This window comes from Drosophila ficusphila, unplaced genomic scaffold (assembly GCF_018152265.1).
Source record: "Drosophila ficusphila isolate 14025-0441.05 unplaced genomic scaffold, ASM1815226v1 contig_198, whole genome shotgun sequence".
NCBI lineage: Eukaryota > Metazoa > Arthropoda > Insecta > Diptera > Drosophilidae > Drosophila > Drosophila ficusphila.
Window position 1 is genome coordinate 5,241,189 of NW_025064092.1, and position 18,415 is coordinate 5,259,603.

Here is an 18,415-nt window from a genome sequence, read left to right on the forward strand (position 1 = left end):
GGGGAGTTGGGGTTAGAGCTCCTCTGCCGACGTCGCCTTAGAGCCAGAAGACAGAGCGCAGCGAGCCCCAAACAGACGTCGTCGGTCGCTTGGAGCTGTAGAGCAGTAGAGCTGCTGAGGAGCTGAAGAGGTGTGGTTGAAGCTGAAGTTAAAAACTGAAGCTTAAGCTAAAAAACTGAAGCTGGAAAACTAAAGCTGAAGCTGAAGCTGAAGCTGGGCGGCTGAGCTGTTGAACTGTTGAGCTGTAGAGCTGAAGAGCTGTGGCCGCTCCGCCGAGCAGCCGAAGCCGAGACCGAGACCGGACCGAACCGAGCGCAGCACCACCAGCAGCACCAGCAGCAGCAGCAACAGCAACAGCAACAGCAGCAGTAGCAGCAGCAACAGCAACAGCAAAAGCAACAGCAACAGCAACAGAAACAGCAGCAGCAGCACACCGCAGCACCACCAGCACACCACCACCACCAGCACAACAGCACAACAGCAGCACCACAATAAGCCGCGCCGCGGTGCGCCGAGCCGCTTCGCTCCGAACCGCTCCGCTCCGATCGGATCCGCTCAGCCCAGCTCAGCTCAGCTCCGCTCCGCGCCGCGCCGCGCGCTTCGATCGCCGTCGATCACTCGTTTCGCTTCGCGCTCTGCTCGCTCGCTCACTCGCGCGCTCGAAGCGGGCTCGAGTTGTTATAAAAGTGGCAAGGACATACGGTCGAGCCATTAGTCGAAAACTATAAACGCTCGACGCGAAATCGTCTCCGGGTCTCCGTCTCCGTCAACATAAACATAAAGCATAAAGCTAAAAGCTAAACGCATTAAGCATTAAGCATTAAGCCTAAAGCATAACCGCAACCGTTAACGCCAACCGATACTGAACCGATACACAACCGATTACTGCAAATAAATTCGGAACACTGTTATTTTTTTTTCGAATTTATTTCGACCGAAAGCCCGAAGGATTTGTTTGTTTTTTTTTGGTTCAAGTGCCAGTCCGAAAAAGGCGAAGAAAAGCAAAAGTGACCAATGGCCAATGGAGCAGTGCGGTAAATAGGAGACCCAAAAACCAATCCAAGCCAAAAGGCAGAAAGCCAAGAAGTTAGCAAGGAGGAGGATAACCGAATCCCACAGAGAAATCAATCGAGAGGACAGAGCAAAGGATCGAGAAGAGGAGCCACAATGCTGACCGATTCGTACCTGATCAAGTTCCTGCTGCGCCAACTGCAGGTGCAGCAGGACGGCGATGCCCAGCACCTGCTGATGGTCTTCCTGGGACTCCTGGCGCTGGTCAGCCTGCTCCAGTGGCTGGTGCGCAACTACCGCGAGCTGCGGAAGCTGCCGCCGGGTCCCTGGGGACTGCCAGTCATCGGCTATCTGCTCTTCATGGGCAGCGAGAAGCACACCCGCTTCATGGAGCTGGCCAAGCAGTACGGATCCCTCTTCTCCACGAGACTGGGCAGCCAGCTCACGGTCGTGATGAGCGACTACAAGATGATACGCGAGTGCTTCCGGCGGGAGGAGTTCACCGGTCGCCCGGACACGCCCTTCATGCAGACCCTCAATGGTTATGGTAAGTCGGGAAAAACCCAGTGGGATTATAGAAAATATAAAATAGGGGGTGTTCTATATAAGCTATAAGGTGTAAACTATAAACTAGGAACCCAGATAACCTTCACCTGTTGTCCAGTATTAGATTTTACAACTCTGTTTACTACCACGAAATAGTATGTAGTAAATAGACGTTGTACTCTGGAAAATATCCCACAAAAACCGCTGCGAAAGCGAAAACTTATCATCACATCAAGTCCAGGAACTTACAATATATATATATTTATAAATATATAATCGAAATATGCCTATATAGTACCCGATGTAGTGCAAAACGTAAAAGTGCCTAAAAGCCCCCAATTAAGCGATGAAATTCCGCTGGCATTTCTTTGTCGGCGGTTTATTTTCTTTCCGCTCTCTTTGATTTTCGATTTTCGATGTTCGATTTTGTTTTTATTTTCTGTATTTTAATTAAAAATAAGAAAAAAAAAACACTTTTTGCACTTTTTTGTCTTTACTTCTGATTGCCTTTAGCTGCACTTATTAAACACATATTGTTGCCAATGATAAGGCAGTGCGGCTCTTTTTGTTTCCCTGCCGCAAAATCACGTTTCTGGCTTTTGTTTCTGTATGTTTTTCTGCATTTTTCGCTGTGATTTCTTTTCTGGTATTTCGCTTTTGCCGAAGCCCCCAAACAATTTGGGGGAAGTAGGGCAAGAGCCTACCTCAATTAAAGCGCGTAAAGATTGCGGTGTTAAAAATTAAAAAAAAAAATAAAAATAAATAAAATAAAAAGATAAGCCCGAATCCGTTGCTTAAACCGATTTCTTGTCCGATTTGCAGGCATTATCAACAGCACTGGCAAATTGTGGAAGGACCAGCGACGCTTTCTGCACGACAAACTCCGCCAGTTCGGGATGACCTACATGGGCAATGGCAAGCAGCAGATGCAGAAGCGCATCATGGTGAGTCCCCCTAATCCCAGCCAGAAATCAAAGGAGCAACCCCTGACCTTTGCTCTCTCATTACTTTCTGATCAGACGGAAGTGCACGAGTTCATTGGCCACTTGCATGCCAGCGACGGACAACCGGTGGACATGTCACCGGTGATTTCGGTGGCCGTCAGCAATGTCATCTGCAGCCTGATGATGTCCACGCGCTTCAGCATCGATGACCCGAAGTTCCGCAGGTTTAACTTCCTCATCGAGGAGGGCATGCGCCTGTTCGGGGAGATCCACACGGTGGACTACATACCGACGATGCAGTGCTTCCCCAGCATCTCGACGGCCAAGAACAAGATCGCCCAGAATCGCGCCGAGATGCAGAGATTCTACCAGGACGTGATCGACGATCACAAGCGCAGCTTCGATCCCAGCAACATTCGGGATCTGGTGGACTTCTACCTCTGCGAGATCGAGAAGGCCAAGGCCGAGGGCACCGATGCCGAGCTCTTCGATGGCAAGAATCATGGTGAGTTCGAGTCCCTTACTTCATCTACTTAGTATTTATAAGTAACTCATTTGGCTTTGCAACTCCTCCTAACCCTTAATTGTTTTTCCTTTGAATCTCGCAGAGGAACAACTGGTTCAGGTAATCATCGATCTGTTCTCCGCCGGCATGGAAACCATCAAGACCACCCTCCTCTGGATCAATGTGTTCATGCTGCGCAATCCCAAGGAGATGCGTCGTGTCCAGGACGAACTGGACCAGGTTGTGGGTCGCCATCGGTTGCCCACCATCGAGGATCTGCAGTACCTGCCCATCACGGAGTCCACCATTCTGGAGTCCATGCGCCGCTCCAGCATCGTTCCCTTGGCCACCACTCACTCGCCCACAAGGTAAGCTATTCCACACAGATTATAGATGATAGATTGTGGCTAGATTTCAGGGGGGGATTGGAGGGGCAGCTGTGGGTGCTCTGGGTGCTCTCGGGTAATCAGCAGATGGAGTGCTTACGCACTGGCGTTCCAGAGATCTACGCAAATGCCGCGAGGTCCGTTCATTCACACCAGATCCACGGCGATTGCCATTCATTGTCGTGGCACTCCATTGAGCCAGCCGAGTGCCCCCGGAACACCAACAGCCCCCCAATCTTGAAGAGCATGCGTGCGTGGCCCACTTTCAATTCGATTCGATTAGTGATTAGTGATTGGTGATTAGTGGCAATGCGCAGTGGGCCCAGCCCCTACTTGCAATGCTGATAATCTTGAGCCAAGAAAAGCAAATAAAACTAATCACAATTTCCCCCCCGTCTCTTTTCTGCTCCTGCTGCTTTCAGGGATGTGGAAGTGAATGGTTATACCATACCGGCCGGCTCGCATGTCATCCCGCTGATCAACAGCGTGCACATGGACCCCAATCTGTGGGAGAAGCCGGAGGAGTTCCGCCCCTCGCGATTCATTGACACGGAGGGCAAGGTGCGCAAGCCGGAGTACTTCATCCCGTTCGGAGTGGGCAGGAGGATGTGCCTGGGCGACGTGCTGGCGAGGATGGAGCTCTTCCTGTTCTTCGCCTCGTTCATGCACTGCTTCGACATCGCACTGCCGGAGGGCCAGCCGCTGCCCAGCCTGAAGGGCAATGTGGGTGCCACCATCACGCCGGAGTCCTTCAAGGTTTGCCTCAAGCGGCGTCCATTGGCTCCCCACTGCCGCGGATCCCCATCACATGCGCAACGTGGGCGCCAACTAATGTGGAGTTTCGGTTCGCGCCACAGAGCACGGTTTTGTTCCTACACAAAAGAAAAAAAAAAAAAAACAACAGAGAAAAAATCAACAAGATGAAAACAACACAACACAAAAGCGAGATGCGCCACCTCCAATCGGAGCGATCCGTTTAGCCATTCAAGCTTATAGTTATCCGCCCGTGGGAGGAGCAGATCCTGGCCAGAAATCCTGGCTAGATCCTGGCCAGAAATCCTGGCTAGATCCTGGCCAGATCCTGGCTAGAAGCAGTGAGAGCAGAGCAGCCGGAAGCTGTGACCAAGCAACCACAACGAGGACTGCAAACAATTCTATTCTTTCACCCCCAAGAAGCTGTGTTCAACTAATTGTAATTACACCCCTAGTTTTAGCCTAGTTACGATTCTATCTATAATGTTTATGTTTTTCATTATTATTAATATTATTATTAATATTATTATTATTATTATTATTATTATTTTTATTATTATTATTATTATTATTATTTTTATTATCGGTAATCTTACGATATTGCTATGTGTACAGCCAGCAGGCCGATTAGCCCTAAGTGTAGTTAGCTAACGTTCTTGTTTATTCCTAGTATTAGTGCTAGCTTAATGTCCAAACAACAAACAACAACAACAAAACAACAAACAACAAAACAAACTGTGGTTTAGTCTTACAAGCACACATCAAAAAATAGGCAGACAATTCGAAAATAAAGAAAAACTTGTGAAAAAACCTTAAACAAAACTGAGACAATTGCTTTCTATTCAACTATTTTTTTTGGGGGTTAACATTTTCTGGCTTTCAAGGGGATTGGGTTTTTTGCAATCCTGAAATCCTCTTGAATTTTAACAGTTAAAAAATGGAATTAAAAATGCACTGTATCCAAAAAAATGGGTAGTCAAAAATATTTTATTTAAAAGTAATATTTTGGGTACTTAAATTCAATCATTTTATTATTTCATATCTACTTTATCAAAAATTAATATAAAAAATGTTTACTTAAAATTTTTTTTTTTAACATTTGAATTCAACTTAAAGAATTTTTTATCAAAATTTAAAAGAGATGAGTAAATCCGTTTCCAATTTTATAAAAAAAAAATATTTTTTTTCTCCATATTTATCGATATTTTCATTTCCAGTAACTTGATTTGTTGGAATAATAAAACACATTAGGCCATTCCATACGCAAAGGGTTATAATATAGTTTATAATGTGGGTTTTGAGGAAGTAAAAAAAAATTGGAATAGAAAAGGAGGCTATTTAGCTAATCCCGCAGCGCCTTCCGGCTCCTGGCGAATCCTCTTCCCCGGCAGCTTGCTGAACCTGAGCTTGTGGGGCACGGGGGTCAAGGTGATGCCGCTCTCGCCCTCCATGTCCACGTCGCATCCCTGCGGCAGCTCCAGGTGGAATCGCCTGAAGATCCTGCCCGCGAAGAGGGTGAGCATCATGCGGGCCATCTCGTCGCCGGGACACATTCGACTGCCGGAGGAGAAGGGGATGAACTGCGGCGGCGCCAAGTAGGATCCATCGGGGGCCAGAAAGCGCTCCGGTCGGAACTCCTCCGGTTCGGGGAAGGCCACCGGATCCATGTGGATGGCCCACTGCAGAGCCACGATCATGGAGCCCTTCTTGATGAAGTGATCGCCGATGGTGCAGTTCTGCTTGCTGCCATGGGGAATCCCCAATGGAACCACACTGCGAATGCGTTGTGTCTCCGAAATGCAGGCCCTCAGGTAGGTGAGTGGTTCCAGTTCCTCCAATGTGGGTGCTCCACTCAACGGGAGCAGCTCCTCGTGCAGGCGACGCTGGCATCGCTGCTCCTTGGCCAAGTAGAGGAGGAACCAGCGCAAGGTGGCCAACGAGGTGTCCACTCCTGCTCCAAAGAGATCGGCCAGCAGGTGACGCAGCTGATCGTCGCAATAGAGCTGCGAGTCCGGATGGCGAGCGATGAGGAACTGTTCCAGGATGCAATGCGGCTGGTACTGCTCCTCGTACTCCTCCTCACTTTCCTCCTCCTCCTCCTGCGCCTTCTGTTCCTGAAGATCTTGGGGATCTTTCTCCTCCTCTCTAACTTCCTGCTGATCCTCCGCCAGCTTCTTTTTCTGCTCCTTCTCCATCTCCTTCAGCTTCAGCCTCTCCTGCCTGACCAGCTCCTGCTGCTCCTTGTGCAGCCTGAGCTTCTCCTGCAGCTTCCTGCCACACGCCTCCACAATCCGATCGTAGATGGCGTGCGTCTTGGACTTCCCCTCCAGCAGGAAGCGGATGTTGCGCTCGTTCTCGGGCAAGTGGCGCAGCCAGGGCAGGAAGTTCACCACGCCGGAGACGCCGATCAGCTTGACGCCCTCCTCCTGGAGGCGCTGCAGGTACAGCCAGTCGGGGTCGTCCCTCTTGTAGGTGATCCCGAACACCAGGTCGTTGACTATGTTGCCCAGCGAGTGGTGCAGCGCTCCCAGGGGGTTCACCTCCGCGTTGCAGTTCTTCGCCGCCTCCGATTCGTAGAGCTGCGACAGAGGATAATGACATTTAAAATGTATACTACAAGTCAACATAATATGAACTGAGTGTTCTAGAAGGGAAACTTTTTCAAAGCAAATATTTTTAATATATCAATCAAATAAAGTGGGGCATAAAAAAGTGATCCTAACTTTTTGATTCGTAGAGCTGCGACAGAGGATAATGGCAATCAAATGTTATACTAGAAGTAAAAAAAATATGAACTAAGTGTTCTAAAAACAAGGCATTAGGAAACTTTTTTAAAGCCAATATTCTTATAATATCAATCAAATAAAGTAGAGCATAGAATGTGATCCTAACTTTTTTCTTATGATTCGACAAACATATTTAAATAATTTCTTATAACTTTGAAATGAAGATATGTAGCCTAAACAAATATAAAATCCATTTATATTCAGCTTTTTGGTTAGAAAAGAAAGGGAAATCGCTAAGGCGAATGCAAAGTTTATGCAATGTCCTAGTTTTCCGAGTAAAAAGAGTAAGGAAAGGGTTAAGGGAAATGGGGAATGGGGTTTCGGAGTTACTTACTCGGAGGCACTCGTCCACTCCCCTGGAGATGCGCTTCTCCAACTGGGCACGCAGCTGCCCGGGTCGCTTGGTCATTCCCAAGGCCTTCAGCCAGGCGGTCACCTCTCGCCGGGCATGATGCCAAATGTCGCCCTGGGCACAAATGATTCCTGGCCAGAAGGGAATTAATTTGGAGAAAGGAAGTAAAAGGCATCTGCAACTCACCATAGCCACCCATGATGCCGTGGGTGAGGTACAGTGGAGCCCGGCCGGTCATGACCTCGCGGCGGAAGAACTCCCTGACCATCGCCGCGTCCGAAAGGATAATGGTCCGCACACTGCCCATCTTCAGTTGGAAAACGCCGCCATATCGCTTGGCCAACTTCTGGAGCGATTTGTGCGGGGCACGCGCGTCCAGGAAGGGAAGGTAACCCAGCCAGGGCAAGCCCCAGGGTCCCGGCGGCGGAACGCCCAGGATATCGTCGTACTGGTGCTCGCACAGGTAGAGAACCACCAGGACGAGGACGCCGGGCACCAGGAAGGCAGTCAGCACCTCCGCCGAGGGCCACCAACCTGTGCCGCCAATTTCCGACTCGATGGCCGACATCACTTTCGATTTCCGTTCGCTCTCACTTTCCTGCGGCTCTTTCTGTTGCCTTACTTCTCTTCTTGGCCTTTACTTATGAGCGTTTTTTTTTTTTTTTGTGTTTTCCGCTTACCCTGTTAGAGGCTCTCAATTCCGATCGTATCGTATCGTATGGTATCGAATCCCGACGTCCAGTCGCCAGCAGAGCTCTGCGATTACTGGAATTTCTTTAGAATTTGAAACGAGTCTCGCGGCGCAGAAATGCAAAAAAAAAAAGAAAAAAAGAGCACCGAAAAAAAAGTCGGAAAAAAACGAAAAGGAAAAAAAACAGGGCAGCGGCGAGCTGTCAACGTGTCTACGTCAGCAACGGGAAAAGAGGAAAGGGAAGAGGAAGAGCGACCGCCGAAGGCCGCCAGACAATGGTATCGTATCGTATATGGTATGGTATATGGCATGCTATATGGTATCGTATATGGCATGCTATATAGTATAGTATAGGTATGGAATGGGATGGTATGGTATCATCAATATACCAAGATGTTCCACCAAATCCCGAGTTTTCGTTTTTGCGACCTCCAAGGAGAAGGCGAGTGCGAAAGTAAAATTTGAAAACGAAATCATTGCCCGATCTTATATCGTATGCACATTCATTACACCCACTCAACGGATCACCGAGACCTCAACACTCAGCTACCTTTCGGATTTACCAGATATCTTTTATATTAGGCAAGGGCATTCAGCTGTCCTGCTGGCTTACCCAAAAATAAATGCCCAACTTCGCGGGTGTGCAGGAACTCGTACATTTATTCAAGCGACTGACTGACTGCTGACTACCTTTCCATTTCCATTTCCATTCCCATTTCGATTTCGATTTCGATTTCTATTTCTGCCACATTTGCACTTTTCTTGTGTACTCCTTAATTTCGCGGCTGCTGAATTGCTTTCGATTTTGGGTTTACCTAAGCCACAGGCAGCAGGAACAAGGGCCTCGATTACGGCGGGGTTTTCCCAGCACTGAAAGAAATCACTATGTGACATGGGTGGGATACGGAAAAGAAAAAATATAGAGAAGAGAAATTTATAAGATCCGAACAGGATTTGATTAGGATAATTCATGAGAAATAGGAATTATAAATCAATATGATCTATAAATATATAAAACATATCGATATATCAGAATGATTATACGGCACAAAAAATATTTACACTTTATGAACATAATAATAATAAAAAATAAGGAAAATAAGGTAATAAAAAGTGTATTGTGAAGAGGAAGCTGTGATTGAAGCCATACTTTCAGGAATATTGTAATGTTAAATAATATTACAAATACAATGCATTTTGGGGGATTATATTTAGATCATCAGAATGTATAGATCATCAGACTTGTTTAGTATTACTCTTATTTGTTTCTCTCCGTGTGGGGAAATCAAGGAGCCACTCGAGATAACTGACTGAATTCCTTCGCCTGCGGACTGGGGATTTCCAGATGCCCCGGCGCAACTCTGAGTCATGTCAGTGGTGCATCTTCTGGGGGAAAGAGAGTGGCGGCGAACGGAGGAGGGTGGCGAGTGGCAACAGCAACCAGCAACCAGCAAACAGGGAACAGGGAACACAAAAACAGCAGTCACCAGTCAGCAAAAGGCAAAAGGAAGTGGAAAGGGCTCGCGAGGCTGGAACAACAAAAAAAAAAAAAACAAGTTCAGGGCCAATGGCATGCGCTTAAATAGATCCATCGGCCGTTGACTCCTCGATCGCTCATCGGGACAAAGGAGCAGAGAATCGGGCATCGAGCATCGAGTGCGAAGCATCGAGATCTACGATCACTGGGATCGCCGCCTCAGCCGTGGCATTAACTTTAAATTTACCTGTACGTTTTAATAACCCGCCGATGGGCAAACCTGGCAACTTGGCAAACCTGGCAACTTGGCAACTGGGCAAGTTGGCTGCGTGCAGCGGTCGCCGAACCTTTCCATTGTCCAGACTTCGTTTCCGATTCATACCCCGATTCAGATTCAGATTCAGATTCAGTTTGAGACTGAAGTTCAGACCTAAAACTCCGACTCAGACACAGCAGACACTTGGGTCCATCGAGCGGCAGCGACAATGTTCTTGAGTGGCAGACGGTTCAGACGGCTCGGAAGGTTCAACAGACGCCAAGATCATTGGCCTGCCGGGGCAACATCCTATGGACTATGGACTCTAGACCATGGCTCCCGCTGCCAAAGGGAAAGGACATCAACCCATCCGAACGGCCGAGCGGATGCTGCCTGTCAACGCGGCCTGAATTATTTTTAAACCCTTTCGACTGCCTTCGCTTCGCAGTGTGGCTAAAAAAACTAAAACCGCAAGAGATTCAGACGGGAAGATCCGAAAAGGGAGTGCGATTGGCGGGGAGTCGGGGTTGGTCGGGGTCACCAAAGCCTAACTTCAGAAATATTTACAGCTTTTATCTTATGCCTTTTCGAACTTAAAAAAAAAACAATGTAGTTATAAAGTTAAAGAAATAAGATTTTAAACCTAAAAGCCATTGTTAAATAAAAAGTTGTAAATAAATAGTTGCAGAATCACTATTCACTATCTTTAATAGTTGTTTCTTAGATATTTGCTAAAAAAATCTTATAATCTCTAATGAACAAATATAAAAGACTCAGTTACTCTCAAGCCCGCAAATGATTGATAAGCAATGGTTTAAAAAAGGGAAGCAATTGTTGTCTCAAAAAACTTAGCTTTTAGGGAAAAATTATTTGTTATTATTAACTAAACATAATTCACCAAAAACTAAAACCAAACATCGTTTTCATTAAAAAACAAAGCTGTCCATTCTTTAGGTTAGATACATGTACATTTTTATCATCCATTAAAAATTATATCATCTTTTCCAAAAGCTTCCTAAAGATTTTCCTTTCTGCCGCAAAGTGTTACCTTTTCCTTCACTTTTTATTACAAACTGGGTTAGTTGGTTGGGTTGAAAATCTTGGCTGCACTTTAGAAATACAATTAGCCAAAAATTGATCAGGTTTAGGTAATTGGGAGGGCCACCTCATCCCACGGAAAGTGAGTGCACAACGCATTTCCACACACTCATGTTGATATAATGCGTCTAATCAGCGCATTGCGCACGAAAATTCGAATTTCGGAGTGTGCCGCCGCTCGCTGGAAATCGAATCAAATCGACTCGACTCAAATCGAATCGAATCGAGAATTGAATTGAATCGAAACGAAACGGATCGAATCGGGGGCACGATTCATGGCACCCGGCTCACGTGGCGTATTCGCGTTCTCTTATCAGGCAGACAGACAGTTTCGTCAAGCCGCCGTCGCATTGATATTTCGGTTGCAACAGCGTGTTGATATTGCGATTGGATGGCAAATGCTTGGTTCACCCTCCCACTTTTCCACCCTCCCACCTCCCCCTCCCCCTTTACCACTCCTTTGTTCCTTTCTGTATGACCGCATCCCCATCATGTTTGCTCTTCGCACACACACACACCCAATATATATATATATTGTTTTATGTTTTTTTTTTTCGAAAGCGCACAACCCCATCTTGCCGCTCCGCTGCAGGAAAATGTGTCAAGGTAGTTTGCATGCTTTATTTTTTTTAACCCAATTCCAATGTTTATACACTCATCCAATGTATCAGTTTGGCTGCCGTCTCATTTTCCCCCTCCTCCTGCTTTTCAATTTTTTTCCACGTTGTTTTTCTTTGGATTTCGTTTTTTTCTATGCGACGAGGCTTTACGGCACGCGCCGCGAATGGAATGGTAATTCAAGCCCCACCGAATTCGCTGCGTCCGATGGTTTTGCGACATTAATGGAGCATCTCGCATTTGGTGGCAAAGTCCAAGGTTGAGCCCCAGAATGGTCGAGCGGACAGGCCCCTGCGGCTGACCAGAGTCAGCGCTTTCGCCCCCGATTCGAGTTGCAGTTCGCAGTTGCAGTTGCATTTACCCCCCAGAAAGCAAAGGTGGGCTCAAGTGGCCAAGAGCGGCGTTTTCACGTGCTAAGAAGACGCAATTTTGTATACTTTCTGTTGACAGAATAGTCGCAATCTATTTATAGAAATATAGAAATGCCACAATGCATTTTGTTGTTTGAAGAATATTCTGTACAATTTCCATGGAGAGCTGTTTAAACGGCCATGGCAGAATTTACTATTTTAAATTTGGTTGAATTGCGGAGTGGCCAAAAACTGATTTTCAATGATGCTGTGTTATTAAAAATAAAACCATTTAAAAACCAAAATATCTAATTCATATCTGTAGATAAACGCGCAGATTTATTTCGTTTATTGGAAATAGTTTTAATGAATAAACTTAACTATCACTGAGGACGTTTTTTTAATTTTTGGTTGACAAATTATATTAATATTTATATTAGCATATCAGAATTAATCTGCCAATCGATCGTGCGGCAGTTGTAATGTTATAAGCTAGAATAAATACCATCGAAAATTCTTTAAAGCTTAAAGCCCAACAATATTTGGATTTCAATGTTTATATGTTTTATTTATAATTAAATTTTTGTTTTATATTTCAAATTTCTTCACAACATTCTTGAAGTATTATGCACTCATTAAAGACAACTTGTTTAGCTTAGTAAAAAACTAAAACCAATGCACTGGGCTTTCGGCAGTTTCCCTTGGGTTTGAACCAAGGTGGCAAAAGCCAAGGTGAGGCATCCAAGAAGTCAGCCAAGAAGAGTCTGCTGGTGGCGGTCGTTCGACCCATCTTCTCTTCGGCAGATTTCATTGCCGTTGTGGAAGCTCAAATCACAGCGCATCTGGCATCTGGCGTCTCCCAAAAATTGCCACTTGGGCAATTAGTGGCTTTGTTTTCCACGATTGCCGTGCGATTTGCTGTGTGACTTACTGTATGATTTACTGTGGCTCCGACGGCGATGGCGATGGCGTTGGCGATGGCGATGGTGACGGGTTTGCATGGATGTGATTGGCGTGCCAAATCGAATACGAATTTTACAAATACCTTGACATCTTTCATAGGCCAAGCGAGCGTTCGTTTAACCCATCCGGCGGCCAGCCGACAGCCACCCAAAGAACGTGCCAGCAACTGCATTCTATCTGTCTGTCTGTCGGTCTGTCGGTCTGTCGGCTCTTTAAACAACCGTCGTCGGTTGGCAATAAAATTAAAAGAATTTACATTCGGTCACATTTTCATTTCATTCTCGGACTCGCACTCGGAACCGCACTCGGATCTATGGGGACTGAGTCGGAGACTGGGACAGAGCAACCTGCCCAGATATTGCCCCCCATTAAAATATGGCAAAATAAACAGCTCCCGCCATAAACAATACTTTGCAGTCTTTACTCTTTACAAATGGACGCAGGCCACTCTTAAAATGTTAAAATTGAGTGCGTCACTCAGGTGTTTATACTTGCTTCATTATTTTGTAAAACAAATTAATAAAATGTAATAAAAAACATTCTTTCGCACTTTTAAGGCTTCAAATTCACAAAGTAACTTGGAAATTGTTACTTATTTGATTATTAAGGGAAGCAAATTAATAACATTTTTCTTTCAACATAGCATATTTTTACTTTATGTTCCTATGACAATTATATGATACAGTCGTCTGATGTTCATGAAATTTAATTAAATAATTTATTAAATAAAGTCTATGAAAATAATTACTTTCAGAGGCAAGTCACTTCAAAATTCGATTAAAATTAGAAAAGTTATTGGAGAATTTTCTTATGATGCAGTTTGTTAGAGAATAAAAATACAAACATTTAGCGGTATGCCACTTCACTCAGGTGTTTTAATCAACATACTTTAATATTTTCTAATATTTCTAATATTTTTCTAATATTTTCTTTAATATTTTCTATTTTAAATCACAACATACAATATTGTTGAGTCTGGAAATGAGCAAGATAGTATTTATTATCTTGTTTATTTCAAGGGTTGGGTTTTTATTTGCTAAGGCTTGTGCTACAATAAGATATATTTGTATAGTTTAGGGATCTTCCCTCGCAAATTTAGAGGGTATTACTCTATACTCTAGACAAGGCAAAAGCCAGCATATAACTTATGCTCTGTTCTGTTCTGTAAGATCGGATCCGACCCGGTCCAATCCAATCCGACCCGATCTGATCGAATCCGAGATCGAGATCGAGATCGAGACCAAGTCTGAGCGGGCAGAGCTGAGCAGCATGGTGCTCCAGCAGAGCTGAGCAGAGCTGAGCGGAGCAGCGCAGCTCAGAGCAGAGCAGAGCAGAGCGGCTGCGGCAGCGGCAGCGTCAGTTCAATGGCTTTTGAGCCATTTTGAGGTCAACGCACCCGGTGCAGCAGCCAGTGGGCCGAAAGTGGGGTGGCGGGTGGCCAAAGATCGGGCCTGCACCACCGAAAACCTTGCGCATGAACGGATCCATGGACATGGACACATGAGCGAGCGGCTGGTCAACTGGCTGGCCAACGGGCGATCCACTGAATGAGTTACTCGGTAAGTGAGTGAGTGAGTGAGCCAAGTAGTTGGCCACTTTTCATAAGCCCCAAAAAAACAAAAAAAACGAGAGCTGGCGGATATGTATGGATATGTATCTGCATCTGAATCTGAATCTGTGTCTGTTTCTGCTGCCTGTAAATGCATCTGTATCTGCATCTGTATCTGCATCTGTATTTGTATCTCCATCTGCATTTGCATCTGCATCTGTGCAGCGTATGCAAAAAAATGCATTTCGAATGTAAAGTGGGGAGTGGGGAGGTGGGGGAGTGGGGGCAAGTTGGCCGCGTGTCTAGTTGGTTGCCACCGCTGCCGGTTGACAAATTGCCGCCTCGACTTGTTCTGACACTTTTATTCGGGCGCGTTTAGCTGGCTCTACCAATGTGGCAACATTCTAATTAAGCTGCGCGCCACACATTGTTTCGACACCTGCCCGCCCAGCCAACAAACACACACACACACCACAAAACACTCACACACACAAAACACAACAAAGTTAACTCGTGCACGTGCCACTCACAAACACACAAATACAGACAGCAGATAGCAGATAGCAGATAGCTGATATTGAGTGATACTATTGGCTCGATCTTAATGAAGTCATCGTGAAAAATAGCTGGGGATTTTCTGGCCGCGTGCCGGGGAAGAACCGCCGATCTTGGCCAACTGGCTGCCAGAAAAGTGTCCTTCTCGAGGATTGACATGCAATCATGTACTTCCCCTTAAAATATTTTTACCTTTCAATATAAATAGCATTTCAATTTTTGGCTTATAATTCTTAAGGACAAGCTAATAAAAACAAAATTTATTTGGAAATAATCAAAATATTATAAAAATTCAATTAGTTTTTTTAAATAGGTTAAACCAACTTATGCCAATAATTAACTTTACATTTTAAAACGAAAAGTTTGTAATTTCTATCTTAACTATCTTTAAAAACGAACTCAATTTATATATAATATTTTCTCGGAAATGTACACTTCATATTAAACCTTATTAAAAATAGCAAGTGAAATGCAAAACAAACAAAATTATTTTGTTTGATTCACTTTAATTAACAACAACATTAAATAGTGTTATTATTTTTATTTAACTCAAACTATTTAAAATATTTTGCGAATTATTGTAAAATGTTTTCCTTAATTATCTAGGTATAAAAAATTCTTTAATATTATTATATACATTTTAATGGTATAAAGTTAAATGCCTCATTATAGCAAGTTAAAAATATATTTTCAAGCTTTGGAATACGTGAAACTAAGCCCATTCATTTCGGAAATGAAAAACATTTGACTAATGGAATGCTTTGCTTAAACTATTATCCTATTTTTCACCTGGTTTTATATCCAGACTTTCATTTATTTTTATAAAGAGATTGAGAGACCTCCCTGATCCGGGGAACCCACAAACTGTCCAAAGAGTGTCCGCAACTCGGACACAACTTAGTGGAGTTAGTGGAGCAGCGATTCATGCTAATTCCAAGGTTCTGCATCCGCGGGGTCAACGAATCGCAGCTCCAGCTCGCTACTAAAAACTGAAGCAGTTCCAATTCCAAATCCAAGCCGAAGTCCAATACAGTTCAATACAATTCAATTCGAGCCAAGCTCGGAGCCAGATCGAAGCGACGCGGCTTAATCGCTCATAACCAGCTCACTAATCCGCTAATTATCGCATATATTAGTGGCAGCAAACGAAACGAAAGAAAACAGCGCGAACGGCGACCGAAATCAATTTATGATGGAGACAAAGAAAAATGCGGCTCGTATAGTATTCATTTCGTTTTTCGATTTCGATTTCAATTTCAATTTCCTATTGATAGCGTTCGTTGATCTCTCGACCAAAAAAAAAAAAAAACCAAACAAATAAGAAGCCAACTAGATAACTAGATAAATGGCTTACTACCCAACCAACTGGCTGTATTTCAGATTTAAAACTCTTGAAGAGGCTCATTTGCCTCCTCAGAAAAGGAAAATCCCCCAAGGTTCGCTTTATATTTATGGCTATTTCCTATTTTGGAAGGGCCCAGAGCCAAGGGCTGCAGCTTCCTCAAACTGGCCAAGAATTTTCCATCGACAAAGTGACAAAGTGATTACGACGCACTCGGTCGATCGAATAATAATAATATGATAATTCCGATCGGGCCTTGGACTAGGCATTGGATAATGCCAGTGCCAGTGCCATAGAGCTATAGTGCTATAGTATATAGCGGTGCCAGTGCCAGGATCGATCGGTCTATCGATCGATCAGAGCGAACAGCAATCGACTGACAAGCTCAATGAAACGCGGCGATCCATTCTGATTGTGCAACGCTCCACGGACTCTACTCTACTACTTGCCATTCCAACTGAAGGAGGAGGGGTTCTCTAATCAAAGGGGGGAGGGGCCTCTAGATTAGCACATCTCATCTCGGGCACTTCCATTTTCCATTTGCCATTTGCATGAATTGCGCTCTCGGGCGGCAAATGCAATGTCAGCGATTGGCAATTCAATTACGGCGACAAATCTCAATGCAAATGCCGATGCCTGCTACCCTGTAACCAGAATATTCAACTGGGGGTGGCTCTCAACTCGAGATACGAGATGGCAGACCATGAACTAGGGGAAGCACCTGTGCTCGCATTATATAAAGTGACAAATGTCGAGCTGATTCGCTTCGAGTCGAGCATGCTAATCCGCATCAGCAATGCAATTGCGACTCGGCGGCTCGGCGGCTCCCCGCGATTCATGCGCCGCATGCAAATGCATTTGGGCCCCAAAGGCACGACCGCCCCATTAAAGCGCCAGAGGTTAGGAAAGTATCTCTGAAGCTCTGAAAACTAGATCTCGTAATCAGTGGGCCGCATGCATTAGCTATCGGATCTCGGATCCACGAGTATAGCTTCATTATATGGCGCCCTTCGCAGATACGCGCATTTCGAATATGCTAATTCCAATGCGTTGCTGCGTTGCAGCTGCTTAACATAAGGTTCGCCCCACCTTGGCCACTTGGCCCACCGATTTGCTGCCTTTGCTACTTTCGGCCAGGTGCGAAGCTTCCAAGCCAAGCACCTCGGACACGTGACTTTCCCAGAGAGGCTGCCAGCAGATGGATCAAGAAAGAGCTACTACTTAATATAAAGGCTAACTTGCCTACTGGAATTCCAAGCTGCGTTCCTACTACCTATTTAAACACCATAGAAATTAAGCAAGCCTATAGTTTGTTGCTAAATAAGCCTTTAGTTTGTCTGGTTCATTTATTAGACAATACAAATTGATAGACTAATTTAATATTAATATTTCAACTGAGCGGCAAACAAGCTTTTCTAAATAAACAAACAACATTTTCAATGATTATAAATTTACATAAAAAACAAAATCAATGCCACCGACTATTGATTGTCCCTTTTGATTTTTAAATAGTATATTAAACTAATGTGTTAGTTTATCTTAAAACCAAAAATTGTTTTCTTTTGAACAAAACTATAGCAGTATCTTTTCTATGTAATGAAACATACATCATTTTCATAAATATAGTATATTTATTTTCTAACCTAAATGTGGTATTCTACAGTTAAAAAAAAAAGAAATGCTTGTAAGGAAAAAGATACAAATATTTCCTATATAAATATAATAATTTCTGTAATCATAAATCCAATAATTCTTATAAAAATGTAATAATTTCTGTAATCATAAATCCATAGTTTCTTAATTGATCAGCTGCCACTAGCATTAAAAACAACAATATATTGTTTGAGTTCTTTAAAAAAGAATATACAAATTCAAGTTTTATTTCGAACTTTATCAAAAATCTAAGAAGAAGAAGTAGAGGTTACACTGTTATTTGCAACTTGCAGGTGTCGGCTATTCACTTTCAAGAACATTGGAATCCACTGGGGGCCAAAAAGGACAATCGGCCATCTCTGCCCTGCGGCTGAGTGGGTCAATCTCGTGTTTTTCCCGAGGTGCGTCAATTGATACATTTGGCAACCAGTTGCGCCGCGGGGCGGATCCACCTGGTTCCTGCAACAATGTTGCATGAAATTAATGCCTCCGCCTGTGACCCCAACGGACACTGTCGCTGACCCGCACTGAAGATATTACTTTTTGGCTTTTATTTTTCGGCTGTTGTTATTGTGGCAGC

The 18,415-nt window shown here is 44.4% G+C and overlaps 2 protein-coding genes across 2 annotated transcripts; one reads left to right on the plus strand and one right to left on the minus strand.

Moving 5' to 3' along the window:
• The first annotated feature begins 649 nt into the window (after positions 1 to 649).
• LOC108088716 (cytochrome P450 18a1) lies at positions 650 to 4,971 on the plus strand. Its single transcript, XM_017186660.2, is given in 6 exon segments — positions 650 to 1,558; positions 2,380 to 2,501; positions 2,577 to 3,006; positions 3,110 to 3,374; positions 3,815 to 4,175; positions 4,177 to 4,971. Coding segments are annotated over 6 exon segments (1,617 nt in total). The 5' UTR covers positions 650 to 1,167; the 3' UTR covers positions 4,225 to 4,971.
• A 429-nt stretch (positions 4,972 to 5,400) lies between these two features.
• LOC108088735 (cytochrome P450 306a1) lies at positions 5,401 to 8,646 on the minus strand. Its single transcript, XM_017186685.2, has 4 exons — positions 8,588 to 8,646; positions 7,470 to 8,048; positions 7,266 to 7,414; positions 5,401 to 6,724 (listed from the first exon to the last, which is right to left on the minus strand). The coding sequence occupies exons 2-4, from the start codon at positions 7,849 to 7,851 to the stop codon at positions 5,480 to 5,482; spliced, it is 1,776 nt and encodes a 591-aa protein (XP_017042174.1). The 5' UTR covers positions 7,852 to 8,048; positions 8,588 to 8,646; the 3' UTR covers positions 5,401 to 5,479.
• Positions 8,647 to 18,415: the final 9,769 nt, after the last annotated feature.